The sequence below is a fragment of the Bacillus rossius genome, chromosome 18 (genome assembly GCF_032445375.1).
Source record: "Bacillus rossius redtenbacheri isolate Brsri chromosome 18, Brsri_v3, whole genome shotgun sequence".
Lineage (NCBI taxonomy): Eukaryota > Metazoa > Arthropoda > Insecta > Phasmatodea > Bacillidae > Bacillus > Bacillus rossius.
In genome coordinates, this window is record NC_086345.1 from 13,551,957 (window position 1) to 13,566,945 (window position 14,989).

Sequence of the window (14,989 nt, forward strand, 5' to 3'; positions counted from 1 at the left end):
TGGGGAGTGGTAAGCATGGTCAACTGTACACTCAGTGTACAGGATCACGACAGGAAGTTAATCGCTGCAATACCTCACTGAAGAAGTGGCAGTGCAGTGTTGTGCAGTGTTTTTTTTTTGACGTGACAACGTCTAATAAATCGATGAATGCCGGCTGCATGCACAAAAAAGTGTCCCATAACGCACATTGTCCCGTTACGCTGTGTCCCATTATGCTCATTGTACGCTTGCGCCGCATCTATCTCTCTTCCACTCGATTGGAACAACCATCGAAATGACTTTTTCAAGGCACATTAAACTTGAAACACTCACATTCGTTTCCTACTTTTCCTATCATCGTCCTCTCCTTAACAGAATAACACTGATTGGAAGAAGTTAAATAGCAAACATGTATAAAAAAGTTATAGTTAAAATAATCTCTTTGTTAAAGCAATCAAACATTTTTGAATTAATGAGTGCAAATAAAAGTAAACTTATCAATTATATTGTAGATTTGATTTCACTCCTTCTTTGTATCCATACAAATTAGTGATAATTCAATAAAAATTATTCAATTTTATTCATAAAAGTATGCAATCATTTCATCAATGTTTTGTTATGACGTTGTCACGTTAAACTATCGTCCGTAAACCGACTTTACAGACAACCAATTTTTTTTAAATATATATTCACTGATCTGGTTGCAAACTATCTATCATTTCCGACTAATACTTTCTAAGGTATTTCCTGTGCTGTCCGTGCTTTTAACATTTGACGTAGGCTGGATTTTGGCTTGTTTTTCGGTATCTTACGACGGTATAACTTACATTATAACCAGAAAAATCTTAAATTTATCTTCCCCATTGAATCAAACATTCAAAGAATGTAGTATGTGCAACCTTCATATATCTCTATATATGCCATGACTAGAGACCTGCAAAATTCGCGGTTTCGATGACCTTCAGGATAGACTGCACATACCCCTGTACACTCGGGCAAATAACGCAAGTTCATTGGCTGCCGACTTGTAAGTCGTCTCAGCTGTTTGTCTGTGATTCGATCCTTCTTTGGTTGAGGGTTTATAACTGGTTGAGATTCGTTCAGATGAACAGTAAGCCAATAGCAAAATTATATTAAGAGGTATATGTGTTTGAATTCTAGCCTATCACCGAATGAATCCGCGAATTTTGCAGGTCTCTAGCTATGACGTATTGTGTTGATGAGTGGGGTCTTAAAACTTTCAAGACTAGCAAACTCTGCAGTGTTCGATGTGCCCAATTGACATTTTCACAATTTTCTTAAAACTTTCTTAACTAAAACTTCTTAGTAAATAGATTTTTATTCCTGCATGCATGTATGGTACACTGTTAGTAAGCTTGAAATAGGTTATTTTTAATTATGTATCTCAAAATGCATCTCAGAACAGTCAGCAATCATAAACAATGTAAGCAAAAAATGGTGTGTATAAGTATTGGAATTTAATTATTTAATAAACACTGATAGTGCTTAACACCATTAACATAAACTCTATTCTCATATTTTTTTGAAGTTCATTACTTAATCAGATACTCTATATCTGAGAAAATCAACTACATTGACAATACAAACAATGATTCTGAGATTGCCTTGAAAGAAAATTATTTGAAATTTTACACTTTCCGTTTATTTGCAAAAACATTTTTCTGTGTTCTATGAACAGTATTAAACAAGGGTTGCACAGCAAAAATAAGTTATACAACCTAATAAACATTAATTACAAGTTGTTTGGAATTTGTTGGTCCTTTGTTCCAGAACAATGTTGTTTTTCTCATGCGTGTACTTCGTGGGGAAAATTTTCATCTGCGCTGCTAGTACGCCATGGCTCAGTGGAAATTTCATGTGAGTGAGAATGTACATCGTATTTGTTGGCTTGCAAAATGTCATTCAGCCAAGTACATACTATTCCACTGTACAAGCTGTTTCCGAATATTATGGACGCATATTTGACTGATGCAGCCTTAACTAAAGGATCCTTAGTACAAAGGCTGCATTTATTGAGAAACTAGCCGTTGAAAGCATGTCTGAATTAAGAGGTTTCTCTTGGTAGTGCCCCGATCCCCTCACTTAGCACATCTTCTTATTGCGCAAATTTATTTAGCACGATGTTAATTTCACTGCCCCAGTCTTGAATAGCACTGTAAATTTCAGTTAGCACGAAATCGTCAAAGGCAAAAAAAAAAAGTCGGGCATGAAGCCACACAGTCTACTTCAAATCGGTAAACAACAGATGTGCCGTGGCATACAGTTAGCTATACGAGGGGGGAAGAGATGCATTCGCAGGCAGGGTGTCCACAAGGAATAAATATTTCGTACCAATTTAGGCGAGAAAAAAGTACTAGATTTGAAAAAAAACGTACTAAATTATAATTTGTTATGGTTTTAACAATTTAGGAAGTTATTATCACATTGCAATGCTCTAACTTAAATATCACACCACACACACATACATGCCATAGAACATATTGGAGTTACTGTAATATTATTATATTAAAGAAAAAAATACTAGATCTGAGCGTAAATGTACAAGAACACTAAAAAACTTATAAAAGTACTATATTTAGTATGAAAGTACTAACTGTGGACACCCTGTTCGCAGGTCTGACTACGATATCGGCTGTTGTACAAACATCAGCTGTGGAAAGTTAAGTTGCGCTATGGAATGTAAAGGACCAAATGTTTTACGTTCGTGCGTACGCTGCCAGGTCATACCGTTTTTCACCCGGCCACACACCGGTCTGTGATGGACTTAAATCTAGCCAGTGGCATGGAACTCGCACGCACATAAACAAAGCAATGTCTGCCCACTCGTCTGCCGGTAACTGTACGCGCGCAAGCACCTGCAGTGGGAATCAGTGGCGGCTTCAGGATGACTTTTCGGGAGGAGCTATCGCACAAAGAAAGGTCGTAGTTGCAAAAAAATGAAAGTGGTCAGATATTGGCCTTGGAATATTATTTACAAATTACAGGTTTTCAAAATACAGAACCTTAGTAGCTTCATGCAACTTTTGATGAGATAGAAGTTTAACATATGAAATTAAATATTTAAGTAGACATAAATATACACTAATCAATAAAATTGGTCTCGGGAGGGGCTATCCCCCACCGCCCCCCTTCTGGAGCCGCGCTTGTTTGGAATCATATTGGAATCAAGGCTTCCAAGTAAGAGCGTAATGCATCGTGTTCAAGTATTTGAGAACAAAACTAGAAGTATTATGGCGTGCAGAATGTCATCAAGGCCACACTTAAATCGGTCGCACTTTAGTTTTAAGCAAGTCAACTGTGCCCACAATCGTACGAAATAGGGACCCTATCAAGTCTTTACACAAGTCTGATGCTGTTAGTTATAAGAGTGGGAATATATATTTGACATTAGATATCAGAACAGAAATGAACAGATGATTCAAACGGAAAACATTGTTACATGAATGGTGCAATAAAAAAAAAAAAAACACAGGCCTGACAGGATTGGTGTGAACCAAGCGGTGATACACAAATAAGCACTTTAATTTTTGAAAAATTAAAATTAAAATATCCAGACAGTAATATGGTTTTCACTGCCAGTAAAGGATGGTTTGGAAAGTTCGTGGAACGGTAAGAACGGCATAATGTGTATTGTGCAATGCACAAATTTTATACAGTAAAATATATTTTTTATCTACCAATAACCATTTAAATAAAGAAAAATATTAAAGTTACTGACTTATTACAGTAAAGTCCTGATTATCCGGGGTAATGACACGAGGGATCCATGGGTAATCTACAAAAACGGTTCAAACAATGTTGAAAAATATCAGTTTGGTTAAAATAATTTTATCCCAACTATCTATACAACCACTGTATAAGATTGTGCGTGATAGGTAATAAAGCGTTAATACTATATATTTGAAGTACACATCGCTTAAACACAGCCGTATTTTACGTCTAAATAGTCATAATTTTATAATATTTTTGAATTTCAAGTACCACTTATTTGAGTTTGTTATTAGACGTTACTGTTTAAAGATTATGGCAGAAAAAACTACTGCTTTACTGTGACCACTACCTTGAAACTACGCACGCCAGTTATCGCTTGCGCGAGTCTCGGAACAGCCGCGCCGTGCATCTCTTATTGAATCACTTTCAAACCACACATGCTCGCTAATTTATTTTTATTGTCCCGAACGTTGGCCTTAAGACCAATTAATTACAAATTATTATATCGTAAAAATTCAACATATGAATTTTACCAATCTTTTGGTTGAGTAAGTATTAAAAAAACAGCTTTTATAAAAATAAAGACAACACCGAAAACATCTGTTTTAAAAACGATTTTGGACTAAAAAAATATAACCATGAAATCTTGTCTCTGTTAATCAGTTTTGTAAACGATCTGTAAAGAAATGTGTCGGTAATTGGATCAGTATGTATCACTACTGAAAGGTCCTCAGCACGGGCATCTCTGGCGGGGGGAGTGGGGGGGGGGGGGGGGGACACAGAAAAAAAAAATATCTGGTCCTGCTTAGTTTGACTACCGTTATATGCATGTCTGGCCATGTACAGAGACTGCAGGCAAGTACAAGAAAGAAAAAAAAAGTAGAATCTTAATAAAGTAGACTTCACTTCATCACACACCCGTCAAACATGTCTGGAAGGTATGGTATGGTACATCGCTGCTCAGTAACTTACAGGATGCAGGTGATGTTCCCTGCATACGGTGACTTCGCTGGCTGCTAAGTGTACTTACGTGACACGAGCTCTGCTGTGCTCAACACAAGTCAACGCACCATCTTTTCGGCACATCCCCCCCCCCCCCCCCTCAATATTTTCAAGTACATCCAGTAGTTTTTATTTATACTAGTTTCATGTTTATAAAATACACGTATTTACATTGATGACATACAGTAGTAGATCAGGTGTCAAATATAAAAATTTGCATTCAAAGCACAGTTTGAAAATAAACTTACTTTTTATACTTAAGCTTGATGGAGGAACTGGCATTCACGTCCCCCCTCCAAAGTTGACGCGCCGGAGACGCCCACGGGCCAGAGGTTGTCGCAGCGCGGTGTTTGCGACGGGCCTGGCGCTGACGAGCGCGGGGGCGGCCGGCCCCAAGCCGTGCGCCGCGCTGTTCCTGGGCGACCAGTTCGAGCTGCCCCGGCAGGCACGGGCCCTGGGGCGCAGCCAGTCGGCCCTGCGCCTGGCCAAGAGCCTTGGCGCGGTCCTCGCCGTGCTGCTGACGCCCGCGGTCCGCACAGCCGCGCCCTGCTTCGGCGCCGGCGACTGCTACCTGGCCGCCTTCGCCCTCACCACCGTCCTGTTCGGCCTGGCGCAGGGTAAACTAGAGCGCAACTGTAGCGTGACAGACATGGTGAAACTATAGTGCAACTAGGGTAAACTACAGTGGAAGTAGTGTGTGACTGTAGCGAGACAGACATAGTGAAACTATAGTGCAACTAGGGTAAACTACAGTGGAAGTAGTGTGTGACTGTAGCGAGACAGACATAGTGAAACTATAGTGTAATTAGGGTAAACTAGAGTGGAACTAGTGTGTGACTAGTGAGACAGAGTGAAGCTATAGCGTAACTAGGGTAAACTACTGTGGAACTGTAGTGAGACAGACATGGTGAAGCTATAGTGTGACTGGGGTAAACTACTGTGGAAGTAGTGTGTGACTGTAGCGAGACAGACAGAGTGAAGCTATAGTGTGACTGGGGTAAACTACTGTGGAACTAGTGTGCGACTGTAGCGAGACAGACAGAGTGAAGCTATAGCGTAACTAGGGTAAACTACTATGGAACTGTAGTGAGACAGACATGGTGAAGCTATAGTGCGACTGGGGTAAACTACTGTGGAAGTAGTGTGTGACTGTAGCGAGACAGACATAGTGATACTATAGTGTGACTGGGGTAAACTACTGTGGAACTAGTGTGCGACTGTAGTGAGACAGAGTGAAGCTATAGCGTAACTAGGGTAAACTAGAGTGGAACTAGTGTGTGAGTAGTGAGACATAGTGAAGCTATAGCATAACTATGGTAAACTAGAGTGGAAGTAGTGTGTGACTAGCGAGACAGACATAGTGAAACTATAGTGTAATTAGGGTAAACTAGAGTGGAACTAGTGTGTGACTGTAGTGAGACAGAGTGAAGCTATAGGTAGCGTAACTAGGGTAAACGAGAGTGGAACTAGTGTGTGACTGTAGTGAGACAGAGTGAAGCTGTAGCGTAACTAGGGTAAACTAGAGTGGAACTAGTCTGTGACTGTAGTGAGACAGAGTGAAGCTATAGCGTAACTAGGGTAAACTAGAGTGGAACTAGTGTGTGACTAGTGAGACAGAGTGAAGCTATAGCGTAACTAGGGTAAACTAGAGTGGAACTAGTGTGACTAGGGTAAACTAGAGTGGAACTAGTGTGCGACTGTAGTGAGAGTGAAGCTATAGCATAATTAGGGTAAACTAGAGTGGAACTAGTGTGTGACTGTAGTGAGACAGAGTGAAGCTATAGTGTAACTAGGGTAAACTACAGTGAAACTAGTATGTGATCATAGTGAGACATAGTGAAGCTATAATATGGCTGGGGTAAACTAGAGGGGAAATAGTGTGTGACTGTAGTGAGACAGAGTGAAGCTAAAGTGTAACTAGGGTACACAAGTGTAAAACTGGTGAGTAAGATGACATGAATGGCAGCAAGTGGGATGTTGTATGGCTTTCATTTGAACATCCTAAGAACCAAAATAACTAATGTAATAAAATAACCTGGTTCAAACAAAAAAAGAAAAAAAGAAAAACAGGTTTTTTGGTTTCTTAAAAAAAAAAAATTATTTTCCCCTTCTAATCATGCTTTTCTGTGTTATTTCAGTTTTATCGCAATTCACCATATAATCTTGTTCATAGCCTTCACTCATTCTTTTTACACATGCTTCATGGTCCTTTGGGCCTCTTTTAAAAGACTCACTGTCTACATGTATGGATATAGATGTGCAGTTTATTTTATTTTAATTTCTGGAGGGGGTTATAAGTATCTCATGTCCGTGATCTCTTTCCCTATACTATTTCTTGATTGTAGCGTGCATGTGTCAAAATTTTTTATGTTGAACTAGAAGTGAGGTTTGATTTTTATTGTTCACAGTGTTATTTCTGTTGGGCAAACCTTTATACAGGCTGAAGCGGCCCAAGCAAAACGTCATTTCACTGTTCGTAAGGTGTGCTTTGGTAAGTAAGCACAACTGTCTTATCTATGGGAAATGGGTGAACATAATGTAGTTGTGATTTAAATATGTACCTTGAACAGTATGCATGTACAGTAGACTCCTGATTATCCTGGTTCGGGTTATCGGGTTTTGCAGGTGAACCGTGCCATAGACACAAAATTAATGTTCAAGATTTTTTATTTTTTATATTTTTTTTATTTTTGTGATCTTTTGATGTGATAGACCATTTTATGCAGTGATTCAAGATGAAAAATGCCGCCAAACATAGTGTGTACGTAGTTGGTAAAGTGTTAGTACGCATCATGAACTTCTAAACGGCTGGAGCAGGTGTACCGCATGCTCGAATGAACCATGCCCCGATAGGCGCCGACATGGCTGTTCCGTAACTCATGCGAGCATATGTATAGTTTTAAAGGCAGCAGTCACAACACAGCAGTATCATATTCTGTCGTAATCTTTAAACAGGAATGTCCAATAATAAACTTGACAGTCAACTAAAATTAAAAAAAAATTATTGACCAGCTGGACTTAAAATACTTCTATGTTTTAGTGAAGCGTATTGCAAGTTGTTTTTTTAAATTATGTCTTAACACTTTAGTACCTATTAGGGAAAACCTTATACAGTGTTTGTTAAGATATTTTTAATAAACAATTTTTAACCAAAGGTTTTTTTTTTTTTTTTACATTGACTTAACAGTGTTTTTCAGTTATCCGTTGACCCACTGCCAGTCATTACCCCGGATAATCGGGAGTCTACTGTATTAAAGTTATGTAACTTATTATCAGTTTGTAGTAAAACTACCACATACTCTAATTAAACAATGATGATGGGGTTGATCAGTCCGGAAGCTGGTTTAAGTTCCGAGCCATTGCCACCGCCGTGACATTGGGTTGGAGGGGGGGGGGGGGGGGGTGGAAATTATGCACAATGATACTGTGATGGCTCACCATTGCCTTCACAGGATATTAAAATTCTGGAAAGTCAGGGAAGTCTGGAAGGTCAGGGAAAGGTCAGGGAAGTCTGGAAGGTCAGGGAAAGGTCAGGGAAGTTGTAATTGATCAGGGGAAGTCAGAGAAACCACTTGAAATCTTGGAAAATTCATGGTAAATACCCAGTGAAAGTAATTTGACGGGGAAATGTCATGCCTTAGTCTGCTACTGCCCAGACTGTTGTGCATTTTTTTTTCCAGATGGTGTGTTGTTGCATAGTCATACAATGGCATAGGCAAGGTTCTGGAAACTAGGCCATCTATGGGGGATGATGAAGCTGGATTTTCTAAACTCGTCATTGGTCGCGCTATGAGCATTTTGCTCACCCTCAGAAATAATGTTTTACTGTTATTGTTTTTATTGCTGTGGGGAGGTGTCCTTTTTTCTAGCTGAGTTTTGAACCTTCCTTTTTAAGTCACTAGGTGGCTGACAGAATGTAACTAATACTTGGTCTTGATATATGATATCGTTTACAGGCATGCACGCCGCATGAGCAGTTTGCTCACAGTGCGACCAGTCGCGTTGCTACAATTGTGACGACAGTTCGGTTTGCAAAGTGCTGTGTTTAGTCTTGGAATATATTCTCGTGAGACTAAATCTAATGATTCTTGGTATTACTTATTGAAATGAATCGGGAGAACAACATTGTGGCTTTAGCTCTTCAACAAATCGCTGAATGTTCCAGAACAGGTAAGTTATGTTATAATTATCAATATTTTGATTGAAAATACAAAAAAAAAAATGTTACATAAAACATCAATTATACTAAACATCATTTTGTTACAAAATTGTTGATTTTCGCATCAAAATAAGAAATTACTTTTGAATACGTATGCTGAAAAGCTGAATTTGCATAGGAGTAAGACAAGATTTTATAATTTTGGAAAAACTCTTAGGAATTCCAGAGGAAGAAATGTAATTATAGTCTTTCCATAGTTTTATGAATCTATTTTATTTTTTACTAGAATTTTCAGTAATGTGATATATATTCTGTGCTTTGTATTTACAGAAGTTCCACAATGGTTGCCGTAGATTTTACCACCTGAAAACCAAGCAGCCGCTAATGATAAAAATTTTGACCAAAATGTTGAAAAATCCTAATAGAGTTATGTGTTATAAAATGTAAATTTCCATGAAAGCAGTTAATTTTGAAATAGAAATTCTCTATTGCATAATGTGTTTTCTATTAGTCATAGTCTCAAATGTATAATAAATTAGACTCAGTAGATTTAATATATTTTTTTTTTTTGCTATAAAATGATGAAGTAGTAAATAATGTGTGATTTTCTATTTTGCTTCCAAAACTACTGCATTTATTGTTGATGTATTCATAGGCCAGACGAAGGAATTTCAGTATACAGCCAAATAGTTTATTCTGATGATGATTTAGGTAAAAAAATAAATAAAAATTATGTGATAATACTATTAAATATTATTTAAAAATGCAAAGTTGTTTCATTTGCAATAAGTAAGATATTTGGCCTTTTAAAAGTGGTTAAGCACGACTCTAATCGTAAAATTAAGTCTATGAGCAAAATGCTCATGCGCGACCACTGGTGTAACATTTTACAATGCGACCAATGACGGGTTAATTTTGTTAAGAAAATGACAAATAAAATAGGTGTCTGTACTTTAGGCCTGTTAATTAATGCTTAACTAATAATTGTTATTAATAATGCTTCTATTTAACATTTAAAAAAAATAGAAAGTTTATAATTCCAAACAAATTTTTAAACTAAACACTTTAAACTTTTTTTTATAGTTTTTGTGTGGTTTTTCAGAGAAAAAATTCTCATCATATATTCGGGTGAATACAGTATGTAATAAAAGGCTTAAAATTTTTCAGTATGCGTTGTGGAAGAAGTTTCACTCGAAGCACAGAGAGAAAACACACTGGCTGAACTATGCCTCCAGGAAATACGACTCGAGGCTCATAGAAGACATGAAGGTCATGTTTTCGATCATGCTCGTGTTTGTTCCCTTGCCAATATTCTGGAGTCTCTTCGACCAGCAGGTAAGTGGAGGTGCAGTGTGCCGTTCTTGTAAGTACAGTTAAACCTCATTTATCTGGACTAACTGGGACAAAAGGAAATCTGGACTATTGAAAATCCGGATAATCCGGGTAATATAGGTAAAACGTAAAAAAAAAATCCTTAAATAAGCAAACTTACAATTCACTGCAATAAAAAGCTATGTTTTATAGCAAAACTACATAGTATACAGGCCCTATGTTGTTCTCAAGTCATTAAAGATATAAAAATTACTTTTCACATAATTTCTTAACAAAGAATTCATCAACTTTCTTCTGTTTCACACATGTATGGCGTTTGAATGAAGCATGGTCAGGTATATTGTGTCGTAACCATCTTTGTTAGCATATGTTTAGAATACGATTGTTATTTTTATACATTAAATAAAATGTCTAAAAATCTGATCCAGATTAACTGGAGATCCGAATTAACGAGGGCCGAATAAATGAGATTTTTACTGTGTATGTAAAGTTATAATTTTTTAAATATTTCTTTTGATTGCTAGCTCAACTAATTGGTTGGTTTAAACTATAGTTTGATCGCGATCCTACCACATTTTCTGTTGCAACGTTGCTTTTTGAATGCCGAACGAAGATCATTGAGGGGTAACTGTGGAAGGAGCAGACCGAACTGGTAATTCATGACGGTGAACTTGGATTGACACAGCAAGACATGTCCAGAATCCATACGAACACCTCATATCGCCACCACATTCTAATTCCTCTATTCCAAATATTTTCAATTCAACTTATATGGTAAACGAATTGATTTATTAGCAGACGTTTCATTTTGAATACGTCGCAAGTTGGATGTTATGCAAAAAATAACAGCTTTTTTTAAATATTTTACTTTATACATGTATGTATCTTTGAATACAAATAATTCAGTTCATCTGCCCTCCAACATTTTTTTTTTGGTGTGTATTTAACACTATGATATTCAAGGAGATATCTGGAGTACACATCACTCTTGACGGTTTAGCGCCCGGGGCATACGCCCCATCTGCCTTCCTATAGTTAACGTCCTCGCTGGACAGTCACGTGGCTGAACCCAGGCTCGCGGCCCCAGACGGGCCATTCCGATTTCCGCTCCCCGCGGCTTCCCGAAAAGAAAAAAAACACTCCACTGTAGGCAAGCGGTCGGTTCTTTCCCCAGATTCCTCGATCTGTGTCGTCTAATGAGCTCACAGTCGACAAGAGGTTGCAACAACCAATCAATTTTTTTTTTGTAATTTATTTGGAGTAGGTACACATGTGCAAAACATCTCTCTCTCTCTACCTCTCTATTTATTTATATCTCTAGCTATAGCTATCTATCTATCTCTATAGCTATAGCTATCTATCTCTCTATATCTCTCTATGTCTCTCTATGTCTCTATATCTCTCTATGTCTCTATATCTCTCTCTATGTCTCTATATCTCTCTCTATGTCTCTATATCTCTCTCTATGTCAATATCTCTCTATCCCTCTCTCTATCTCTATATATCTCTCTATCTCTATATATCTCTATCTATATCTCTCTGTATCTCTATAGCTATCTCTATATAGCTATATCTCTCTCTATAGCTATCTCTCTCTATAGATATCTATCTATAGCTATCTCTCTCTATAGATATCTATCTATAGCTATCTCTCTCTATAGATATCTATCTATAGCTATCTCTCTCTATAGATATATATCTATAGCTATCTCTCTCTATAGCTATCTATAGCTATCTCTCTCTATAGCTATCTATCTCTATAGCTATCTATCTATAGCTATCTCTCTCTATAGCTATCTCTATCTATCTCTCTATCTATATCTCTCTATCTCTATATCTATATCTATATCTATATATATACACACACATACTATTTGTAATAAAGTACACACTGAAGGTTCGTAACTGTAACGAACTAGGCTTGAAGTGTCTTGAAGCTGTCTCGCTCCGACGACGCCCGAGACGCAAGCAGACGCGTGCCGCAGGGCTCCCGCTGGATCTTCCAAGTGTCGCGCACGGACTGCCGCGTGCCGGGGCTGTGCCTGGCGCCCGACCAGCTCCAGGCCGTGAGCCCCGCCGCGGCCGTGCTGCTTGTGGTGGCGTGCGGCCCGCGCCGCGCCGCGGGACTCTGGGGCGTGCCCGCGGGGGGCCTGCTGGCGGGGCTCGCCTTCGTCACCGCCGGCGTCGTCGAGGTGACCATGGAGGTACCCGCGACACTCCACCATCCTCAACAACTTGCTGTTCTACTCCAACATTTCAAATTTAATATTTTTGACGTGACGTCTAATAAATCTATGAATGCCGGCTGCACGCACGAAAAAGTGTCCCGTTACGCCCATTGTACGCTTGCGCCGCATCCATCTCTCTTCCACTCAATTGGAACAATCATCGATTTGACTTTTTTCGAGGCACATTAAACTTGAAACACTCCCATTCGTTTCCTACTTTTCCTATCATCGTCCTATCCTTAACAGAATAACACACATTGGAAGAAGTTAAACAGCAAACATGTATGAAAGTTATAGTTAAAATAATCTCTGCGTTTAAGTAATAAACATAGTATTTGAATTAATGAGTGCAAATAAAAGAAAATTTATCAATTAAATTGTAGATTTCATTTCACTCCTACTTTGTATCCATACAAAATAGTTGTAATTCAATAAAAATGATTCAATTTTATTCATAAAATTGTGCAATCATTTCATCAATGTTTTGTTATGACGTTGTCACGTTAAACCATCGTCCGTAAACCGATGTTACAGACAACCAATTTTTTTTTTTTTTACCAATAGATAGGCCTACACCTCGTCGCAGGGGCGCAACAACTACTACATTTCCAAAAAGAGGGGGGCAATATACCTTTTTTATAAAGAATCATCGATCCCCCCTGTTGTAGGAGTTGGTAATGACTGTGTGGGAATGTTGGTAGTGACGGTTGGCGGACCTGAGAGGCTAGCCAGTTGGTGTTGTATTTGAGAATGTGGAATTAAAATGAGAGTTGTGTAAACAAAGTAATGTAATAAATATATCAGAGTAATACCAATGTTCACTTAATACCTGTTAAGATCTTCAGCACCCCCTATTGAAGCGGGGGGTCCGGGGAACCTCCCCCCGTGAAAATTTTGTATTTCAAGGTGGAAAATGGTGCTATTTAAGCAGTTTTTATTATCTAAAAGTTTGATTACACAGAACTTTCTTTTACCCTCCGATTGCTCCCCACTTCAAGGTTTCAGAAGGGGGGTAAAATACTCTTGCCCCTCCCCCCCTGTTGTTGCGCCCCTGCCATGTCGTACACATTCCCAAAAAAAAAATAAAAAATTAAATTATATGTGTGAGGGTAAGATGATTTATAGAGAAATTTATATTTGTACCCCAACGTTATTCACTAATTTTTTTTATATTTAACAAATAAGCGATGATCGTGATTTAAAACTATAAATAATATTCTGTTTTTTTTTATGTATGTAACCGGTATCAACAAAACAATTTTCAGACTAAGATTTACTGGTTTAAGAAAATGCATTGCCAGGTTTTTTTTTTCTAGTTTCCTTTTACTCTACTCTTCCTTTTTTAATGGTTCCATGTTTACTCTCTTTTTTTAGTTAACTATATTTTAGATAAATTTTTCTTGGACTCCTGTGAAATTGGGAGAAAAATATTTCACTGTACGTTTTGTATTGTGTTAGAAAAATAATTTGACATTCGTGAATATTGTGAACTCAATTCAAAATTTGATTTTAATGAAAAAAATAAATAAAAAATAGTGTTCGCAGAAGCTTACAGTGGACCGGGCCTTGCTCTGGTGGGGTCGCAGTTGACCCGAGTCGTCCTGGGTTCGATTCTCGGCGGGGTCAAACTCTAGGATTGATTCCTCGCGAGCAGGATCACTGCAGACGTGGCCAGTGGCTTCTTTCTCGGGTTAACTTCGTCGACGCTCCATCACCTTACGCCACCCATCATCCTCTCTGAAGCCGGGTTCATAGCAGGCCAAGCACACTACCTGTGCGAGTTCCGTTCACAATTGAAATCTTACTGTTAATTTCAAACCACTGAAATTTTGCGATGCATCCGACACCTCTTGGAACTGTTAGTAAATAACTGCATTAACTAACACGTCTGACCAGCAAGTCATGAACACAGTTTTCCAACATATAAATCAATTTGGGTTACGTTACATTTTTAGTAAAAAGGTTTAAAACATGACTTGTTATTAATTAATAAGGGTAACGAGGCACTGGCTCTACTGCGCCCTCTTGTGGTAGTTTGTGGTATTTGCGCCGTTCAGAACATGTCACAGGCACATCGCTGGAGGGAGGTTCGAAGTGTCACTAGGTGAGGGTGTGAGGGGTGGCGACATATCGGGCTCTGAGGGAGCGAAACCCCCGGACGATGTCGGCCCACAAGACGAGAACTTGGTGCAAAAGTTTTGAAGAGCTTAAAGCTACTACTCATTTGGCATGGCAAGTTTGTCTCATTTGAAAGCACTCATATCGCTGTAGAATTTGCACAATCGGCCTCACTTAAAGTCATGGGCGTCGCAAGGATATATTTTTTGGGGGGGGACTTCAATTGATTTAGTTGTTTGAGGAATATCCATCCCCTGGAAAAAAAAAGCGGGGGGTCTGGGGGCCTCCCGGAAAATTTGGGGTTTGAAGGTGCAAAAAGGTGGGTTTTAGGCATTTTTCTTTCCTAAATATTATAATTAATTATAGTTGGTTGCACTATATAATTTAATTTTTATAAAAAATATTTTCAGAGAACAAATTTGTAAAAACACAGTTAACA

General features: G+C 38.4%; 1 protein-coding gene across 1 annotated transcript in view; it reads left to right on the top strand.

Annotated features, from left to right (window-relative positions):
• Positions 1-14,989, top strand: part of LOC134541376 (peptide transporter family 1-like) — a 39,997-nt gene that overhangs the window by 3,334 nt on the left and 21,674 nt on the right. The window contains exons 3-6 of the mRNA XM_063384800.1: positions 5,056-5,330; positions 8,879-8,883; positions 10,040-10,207; positions 12,190-12,408. Of these exons, the coding sequence (XP_063240870.1) occupies positions 5,056-5,330; positions 8,879-8,883; positions 10,040-10,207; positions 12,190-12,408 (667 nt within the window). The remainder of the gene's footprint in view (positions 1-5,055; positions 5,331-8,878; positions 8,884-10,039; positions 10,208-12,189; positions 12,409-14,989) is intronic.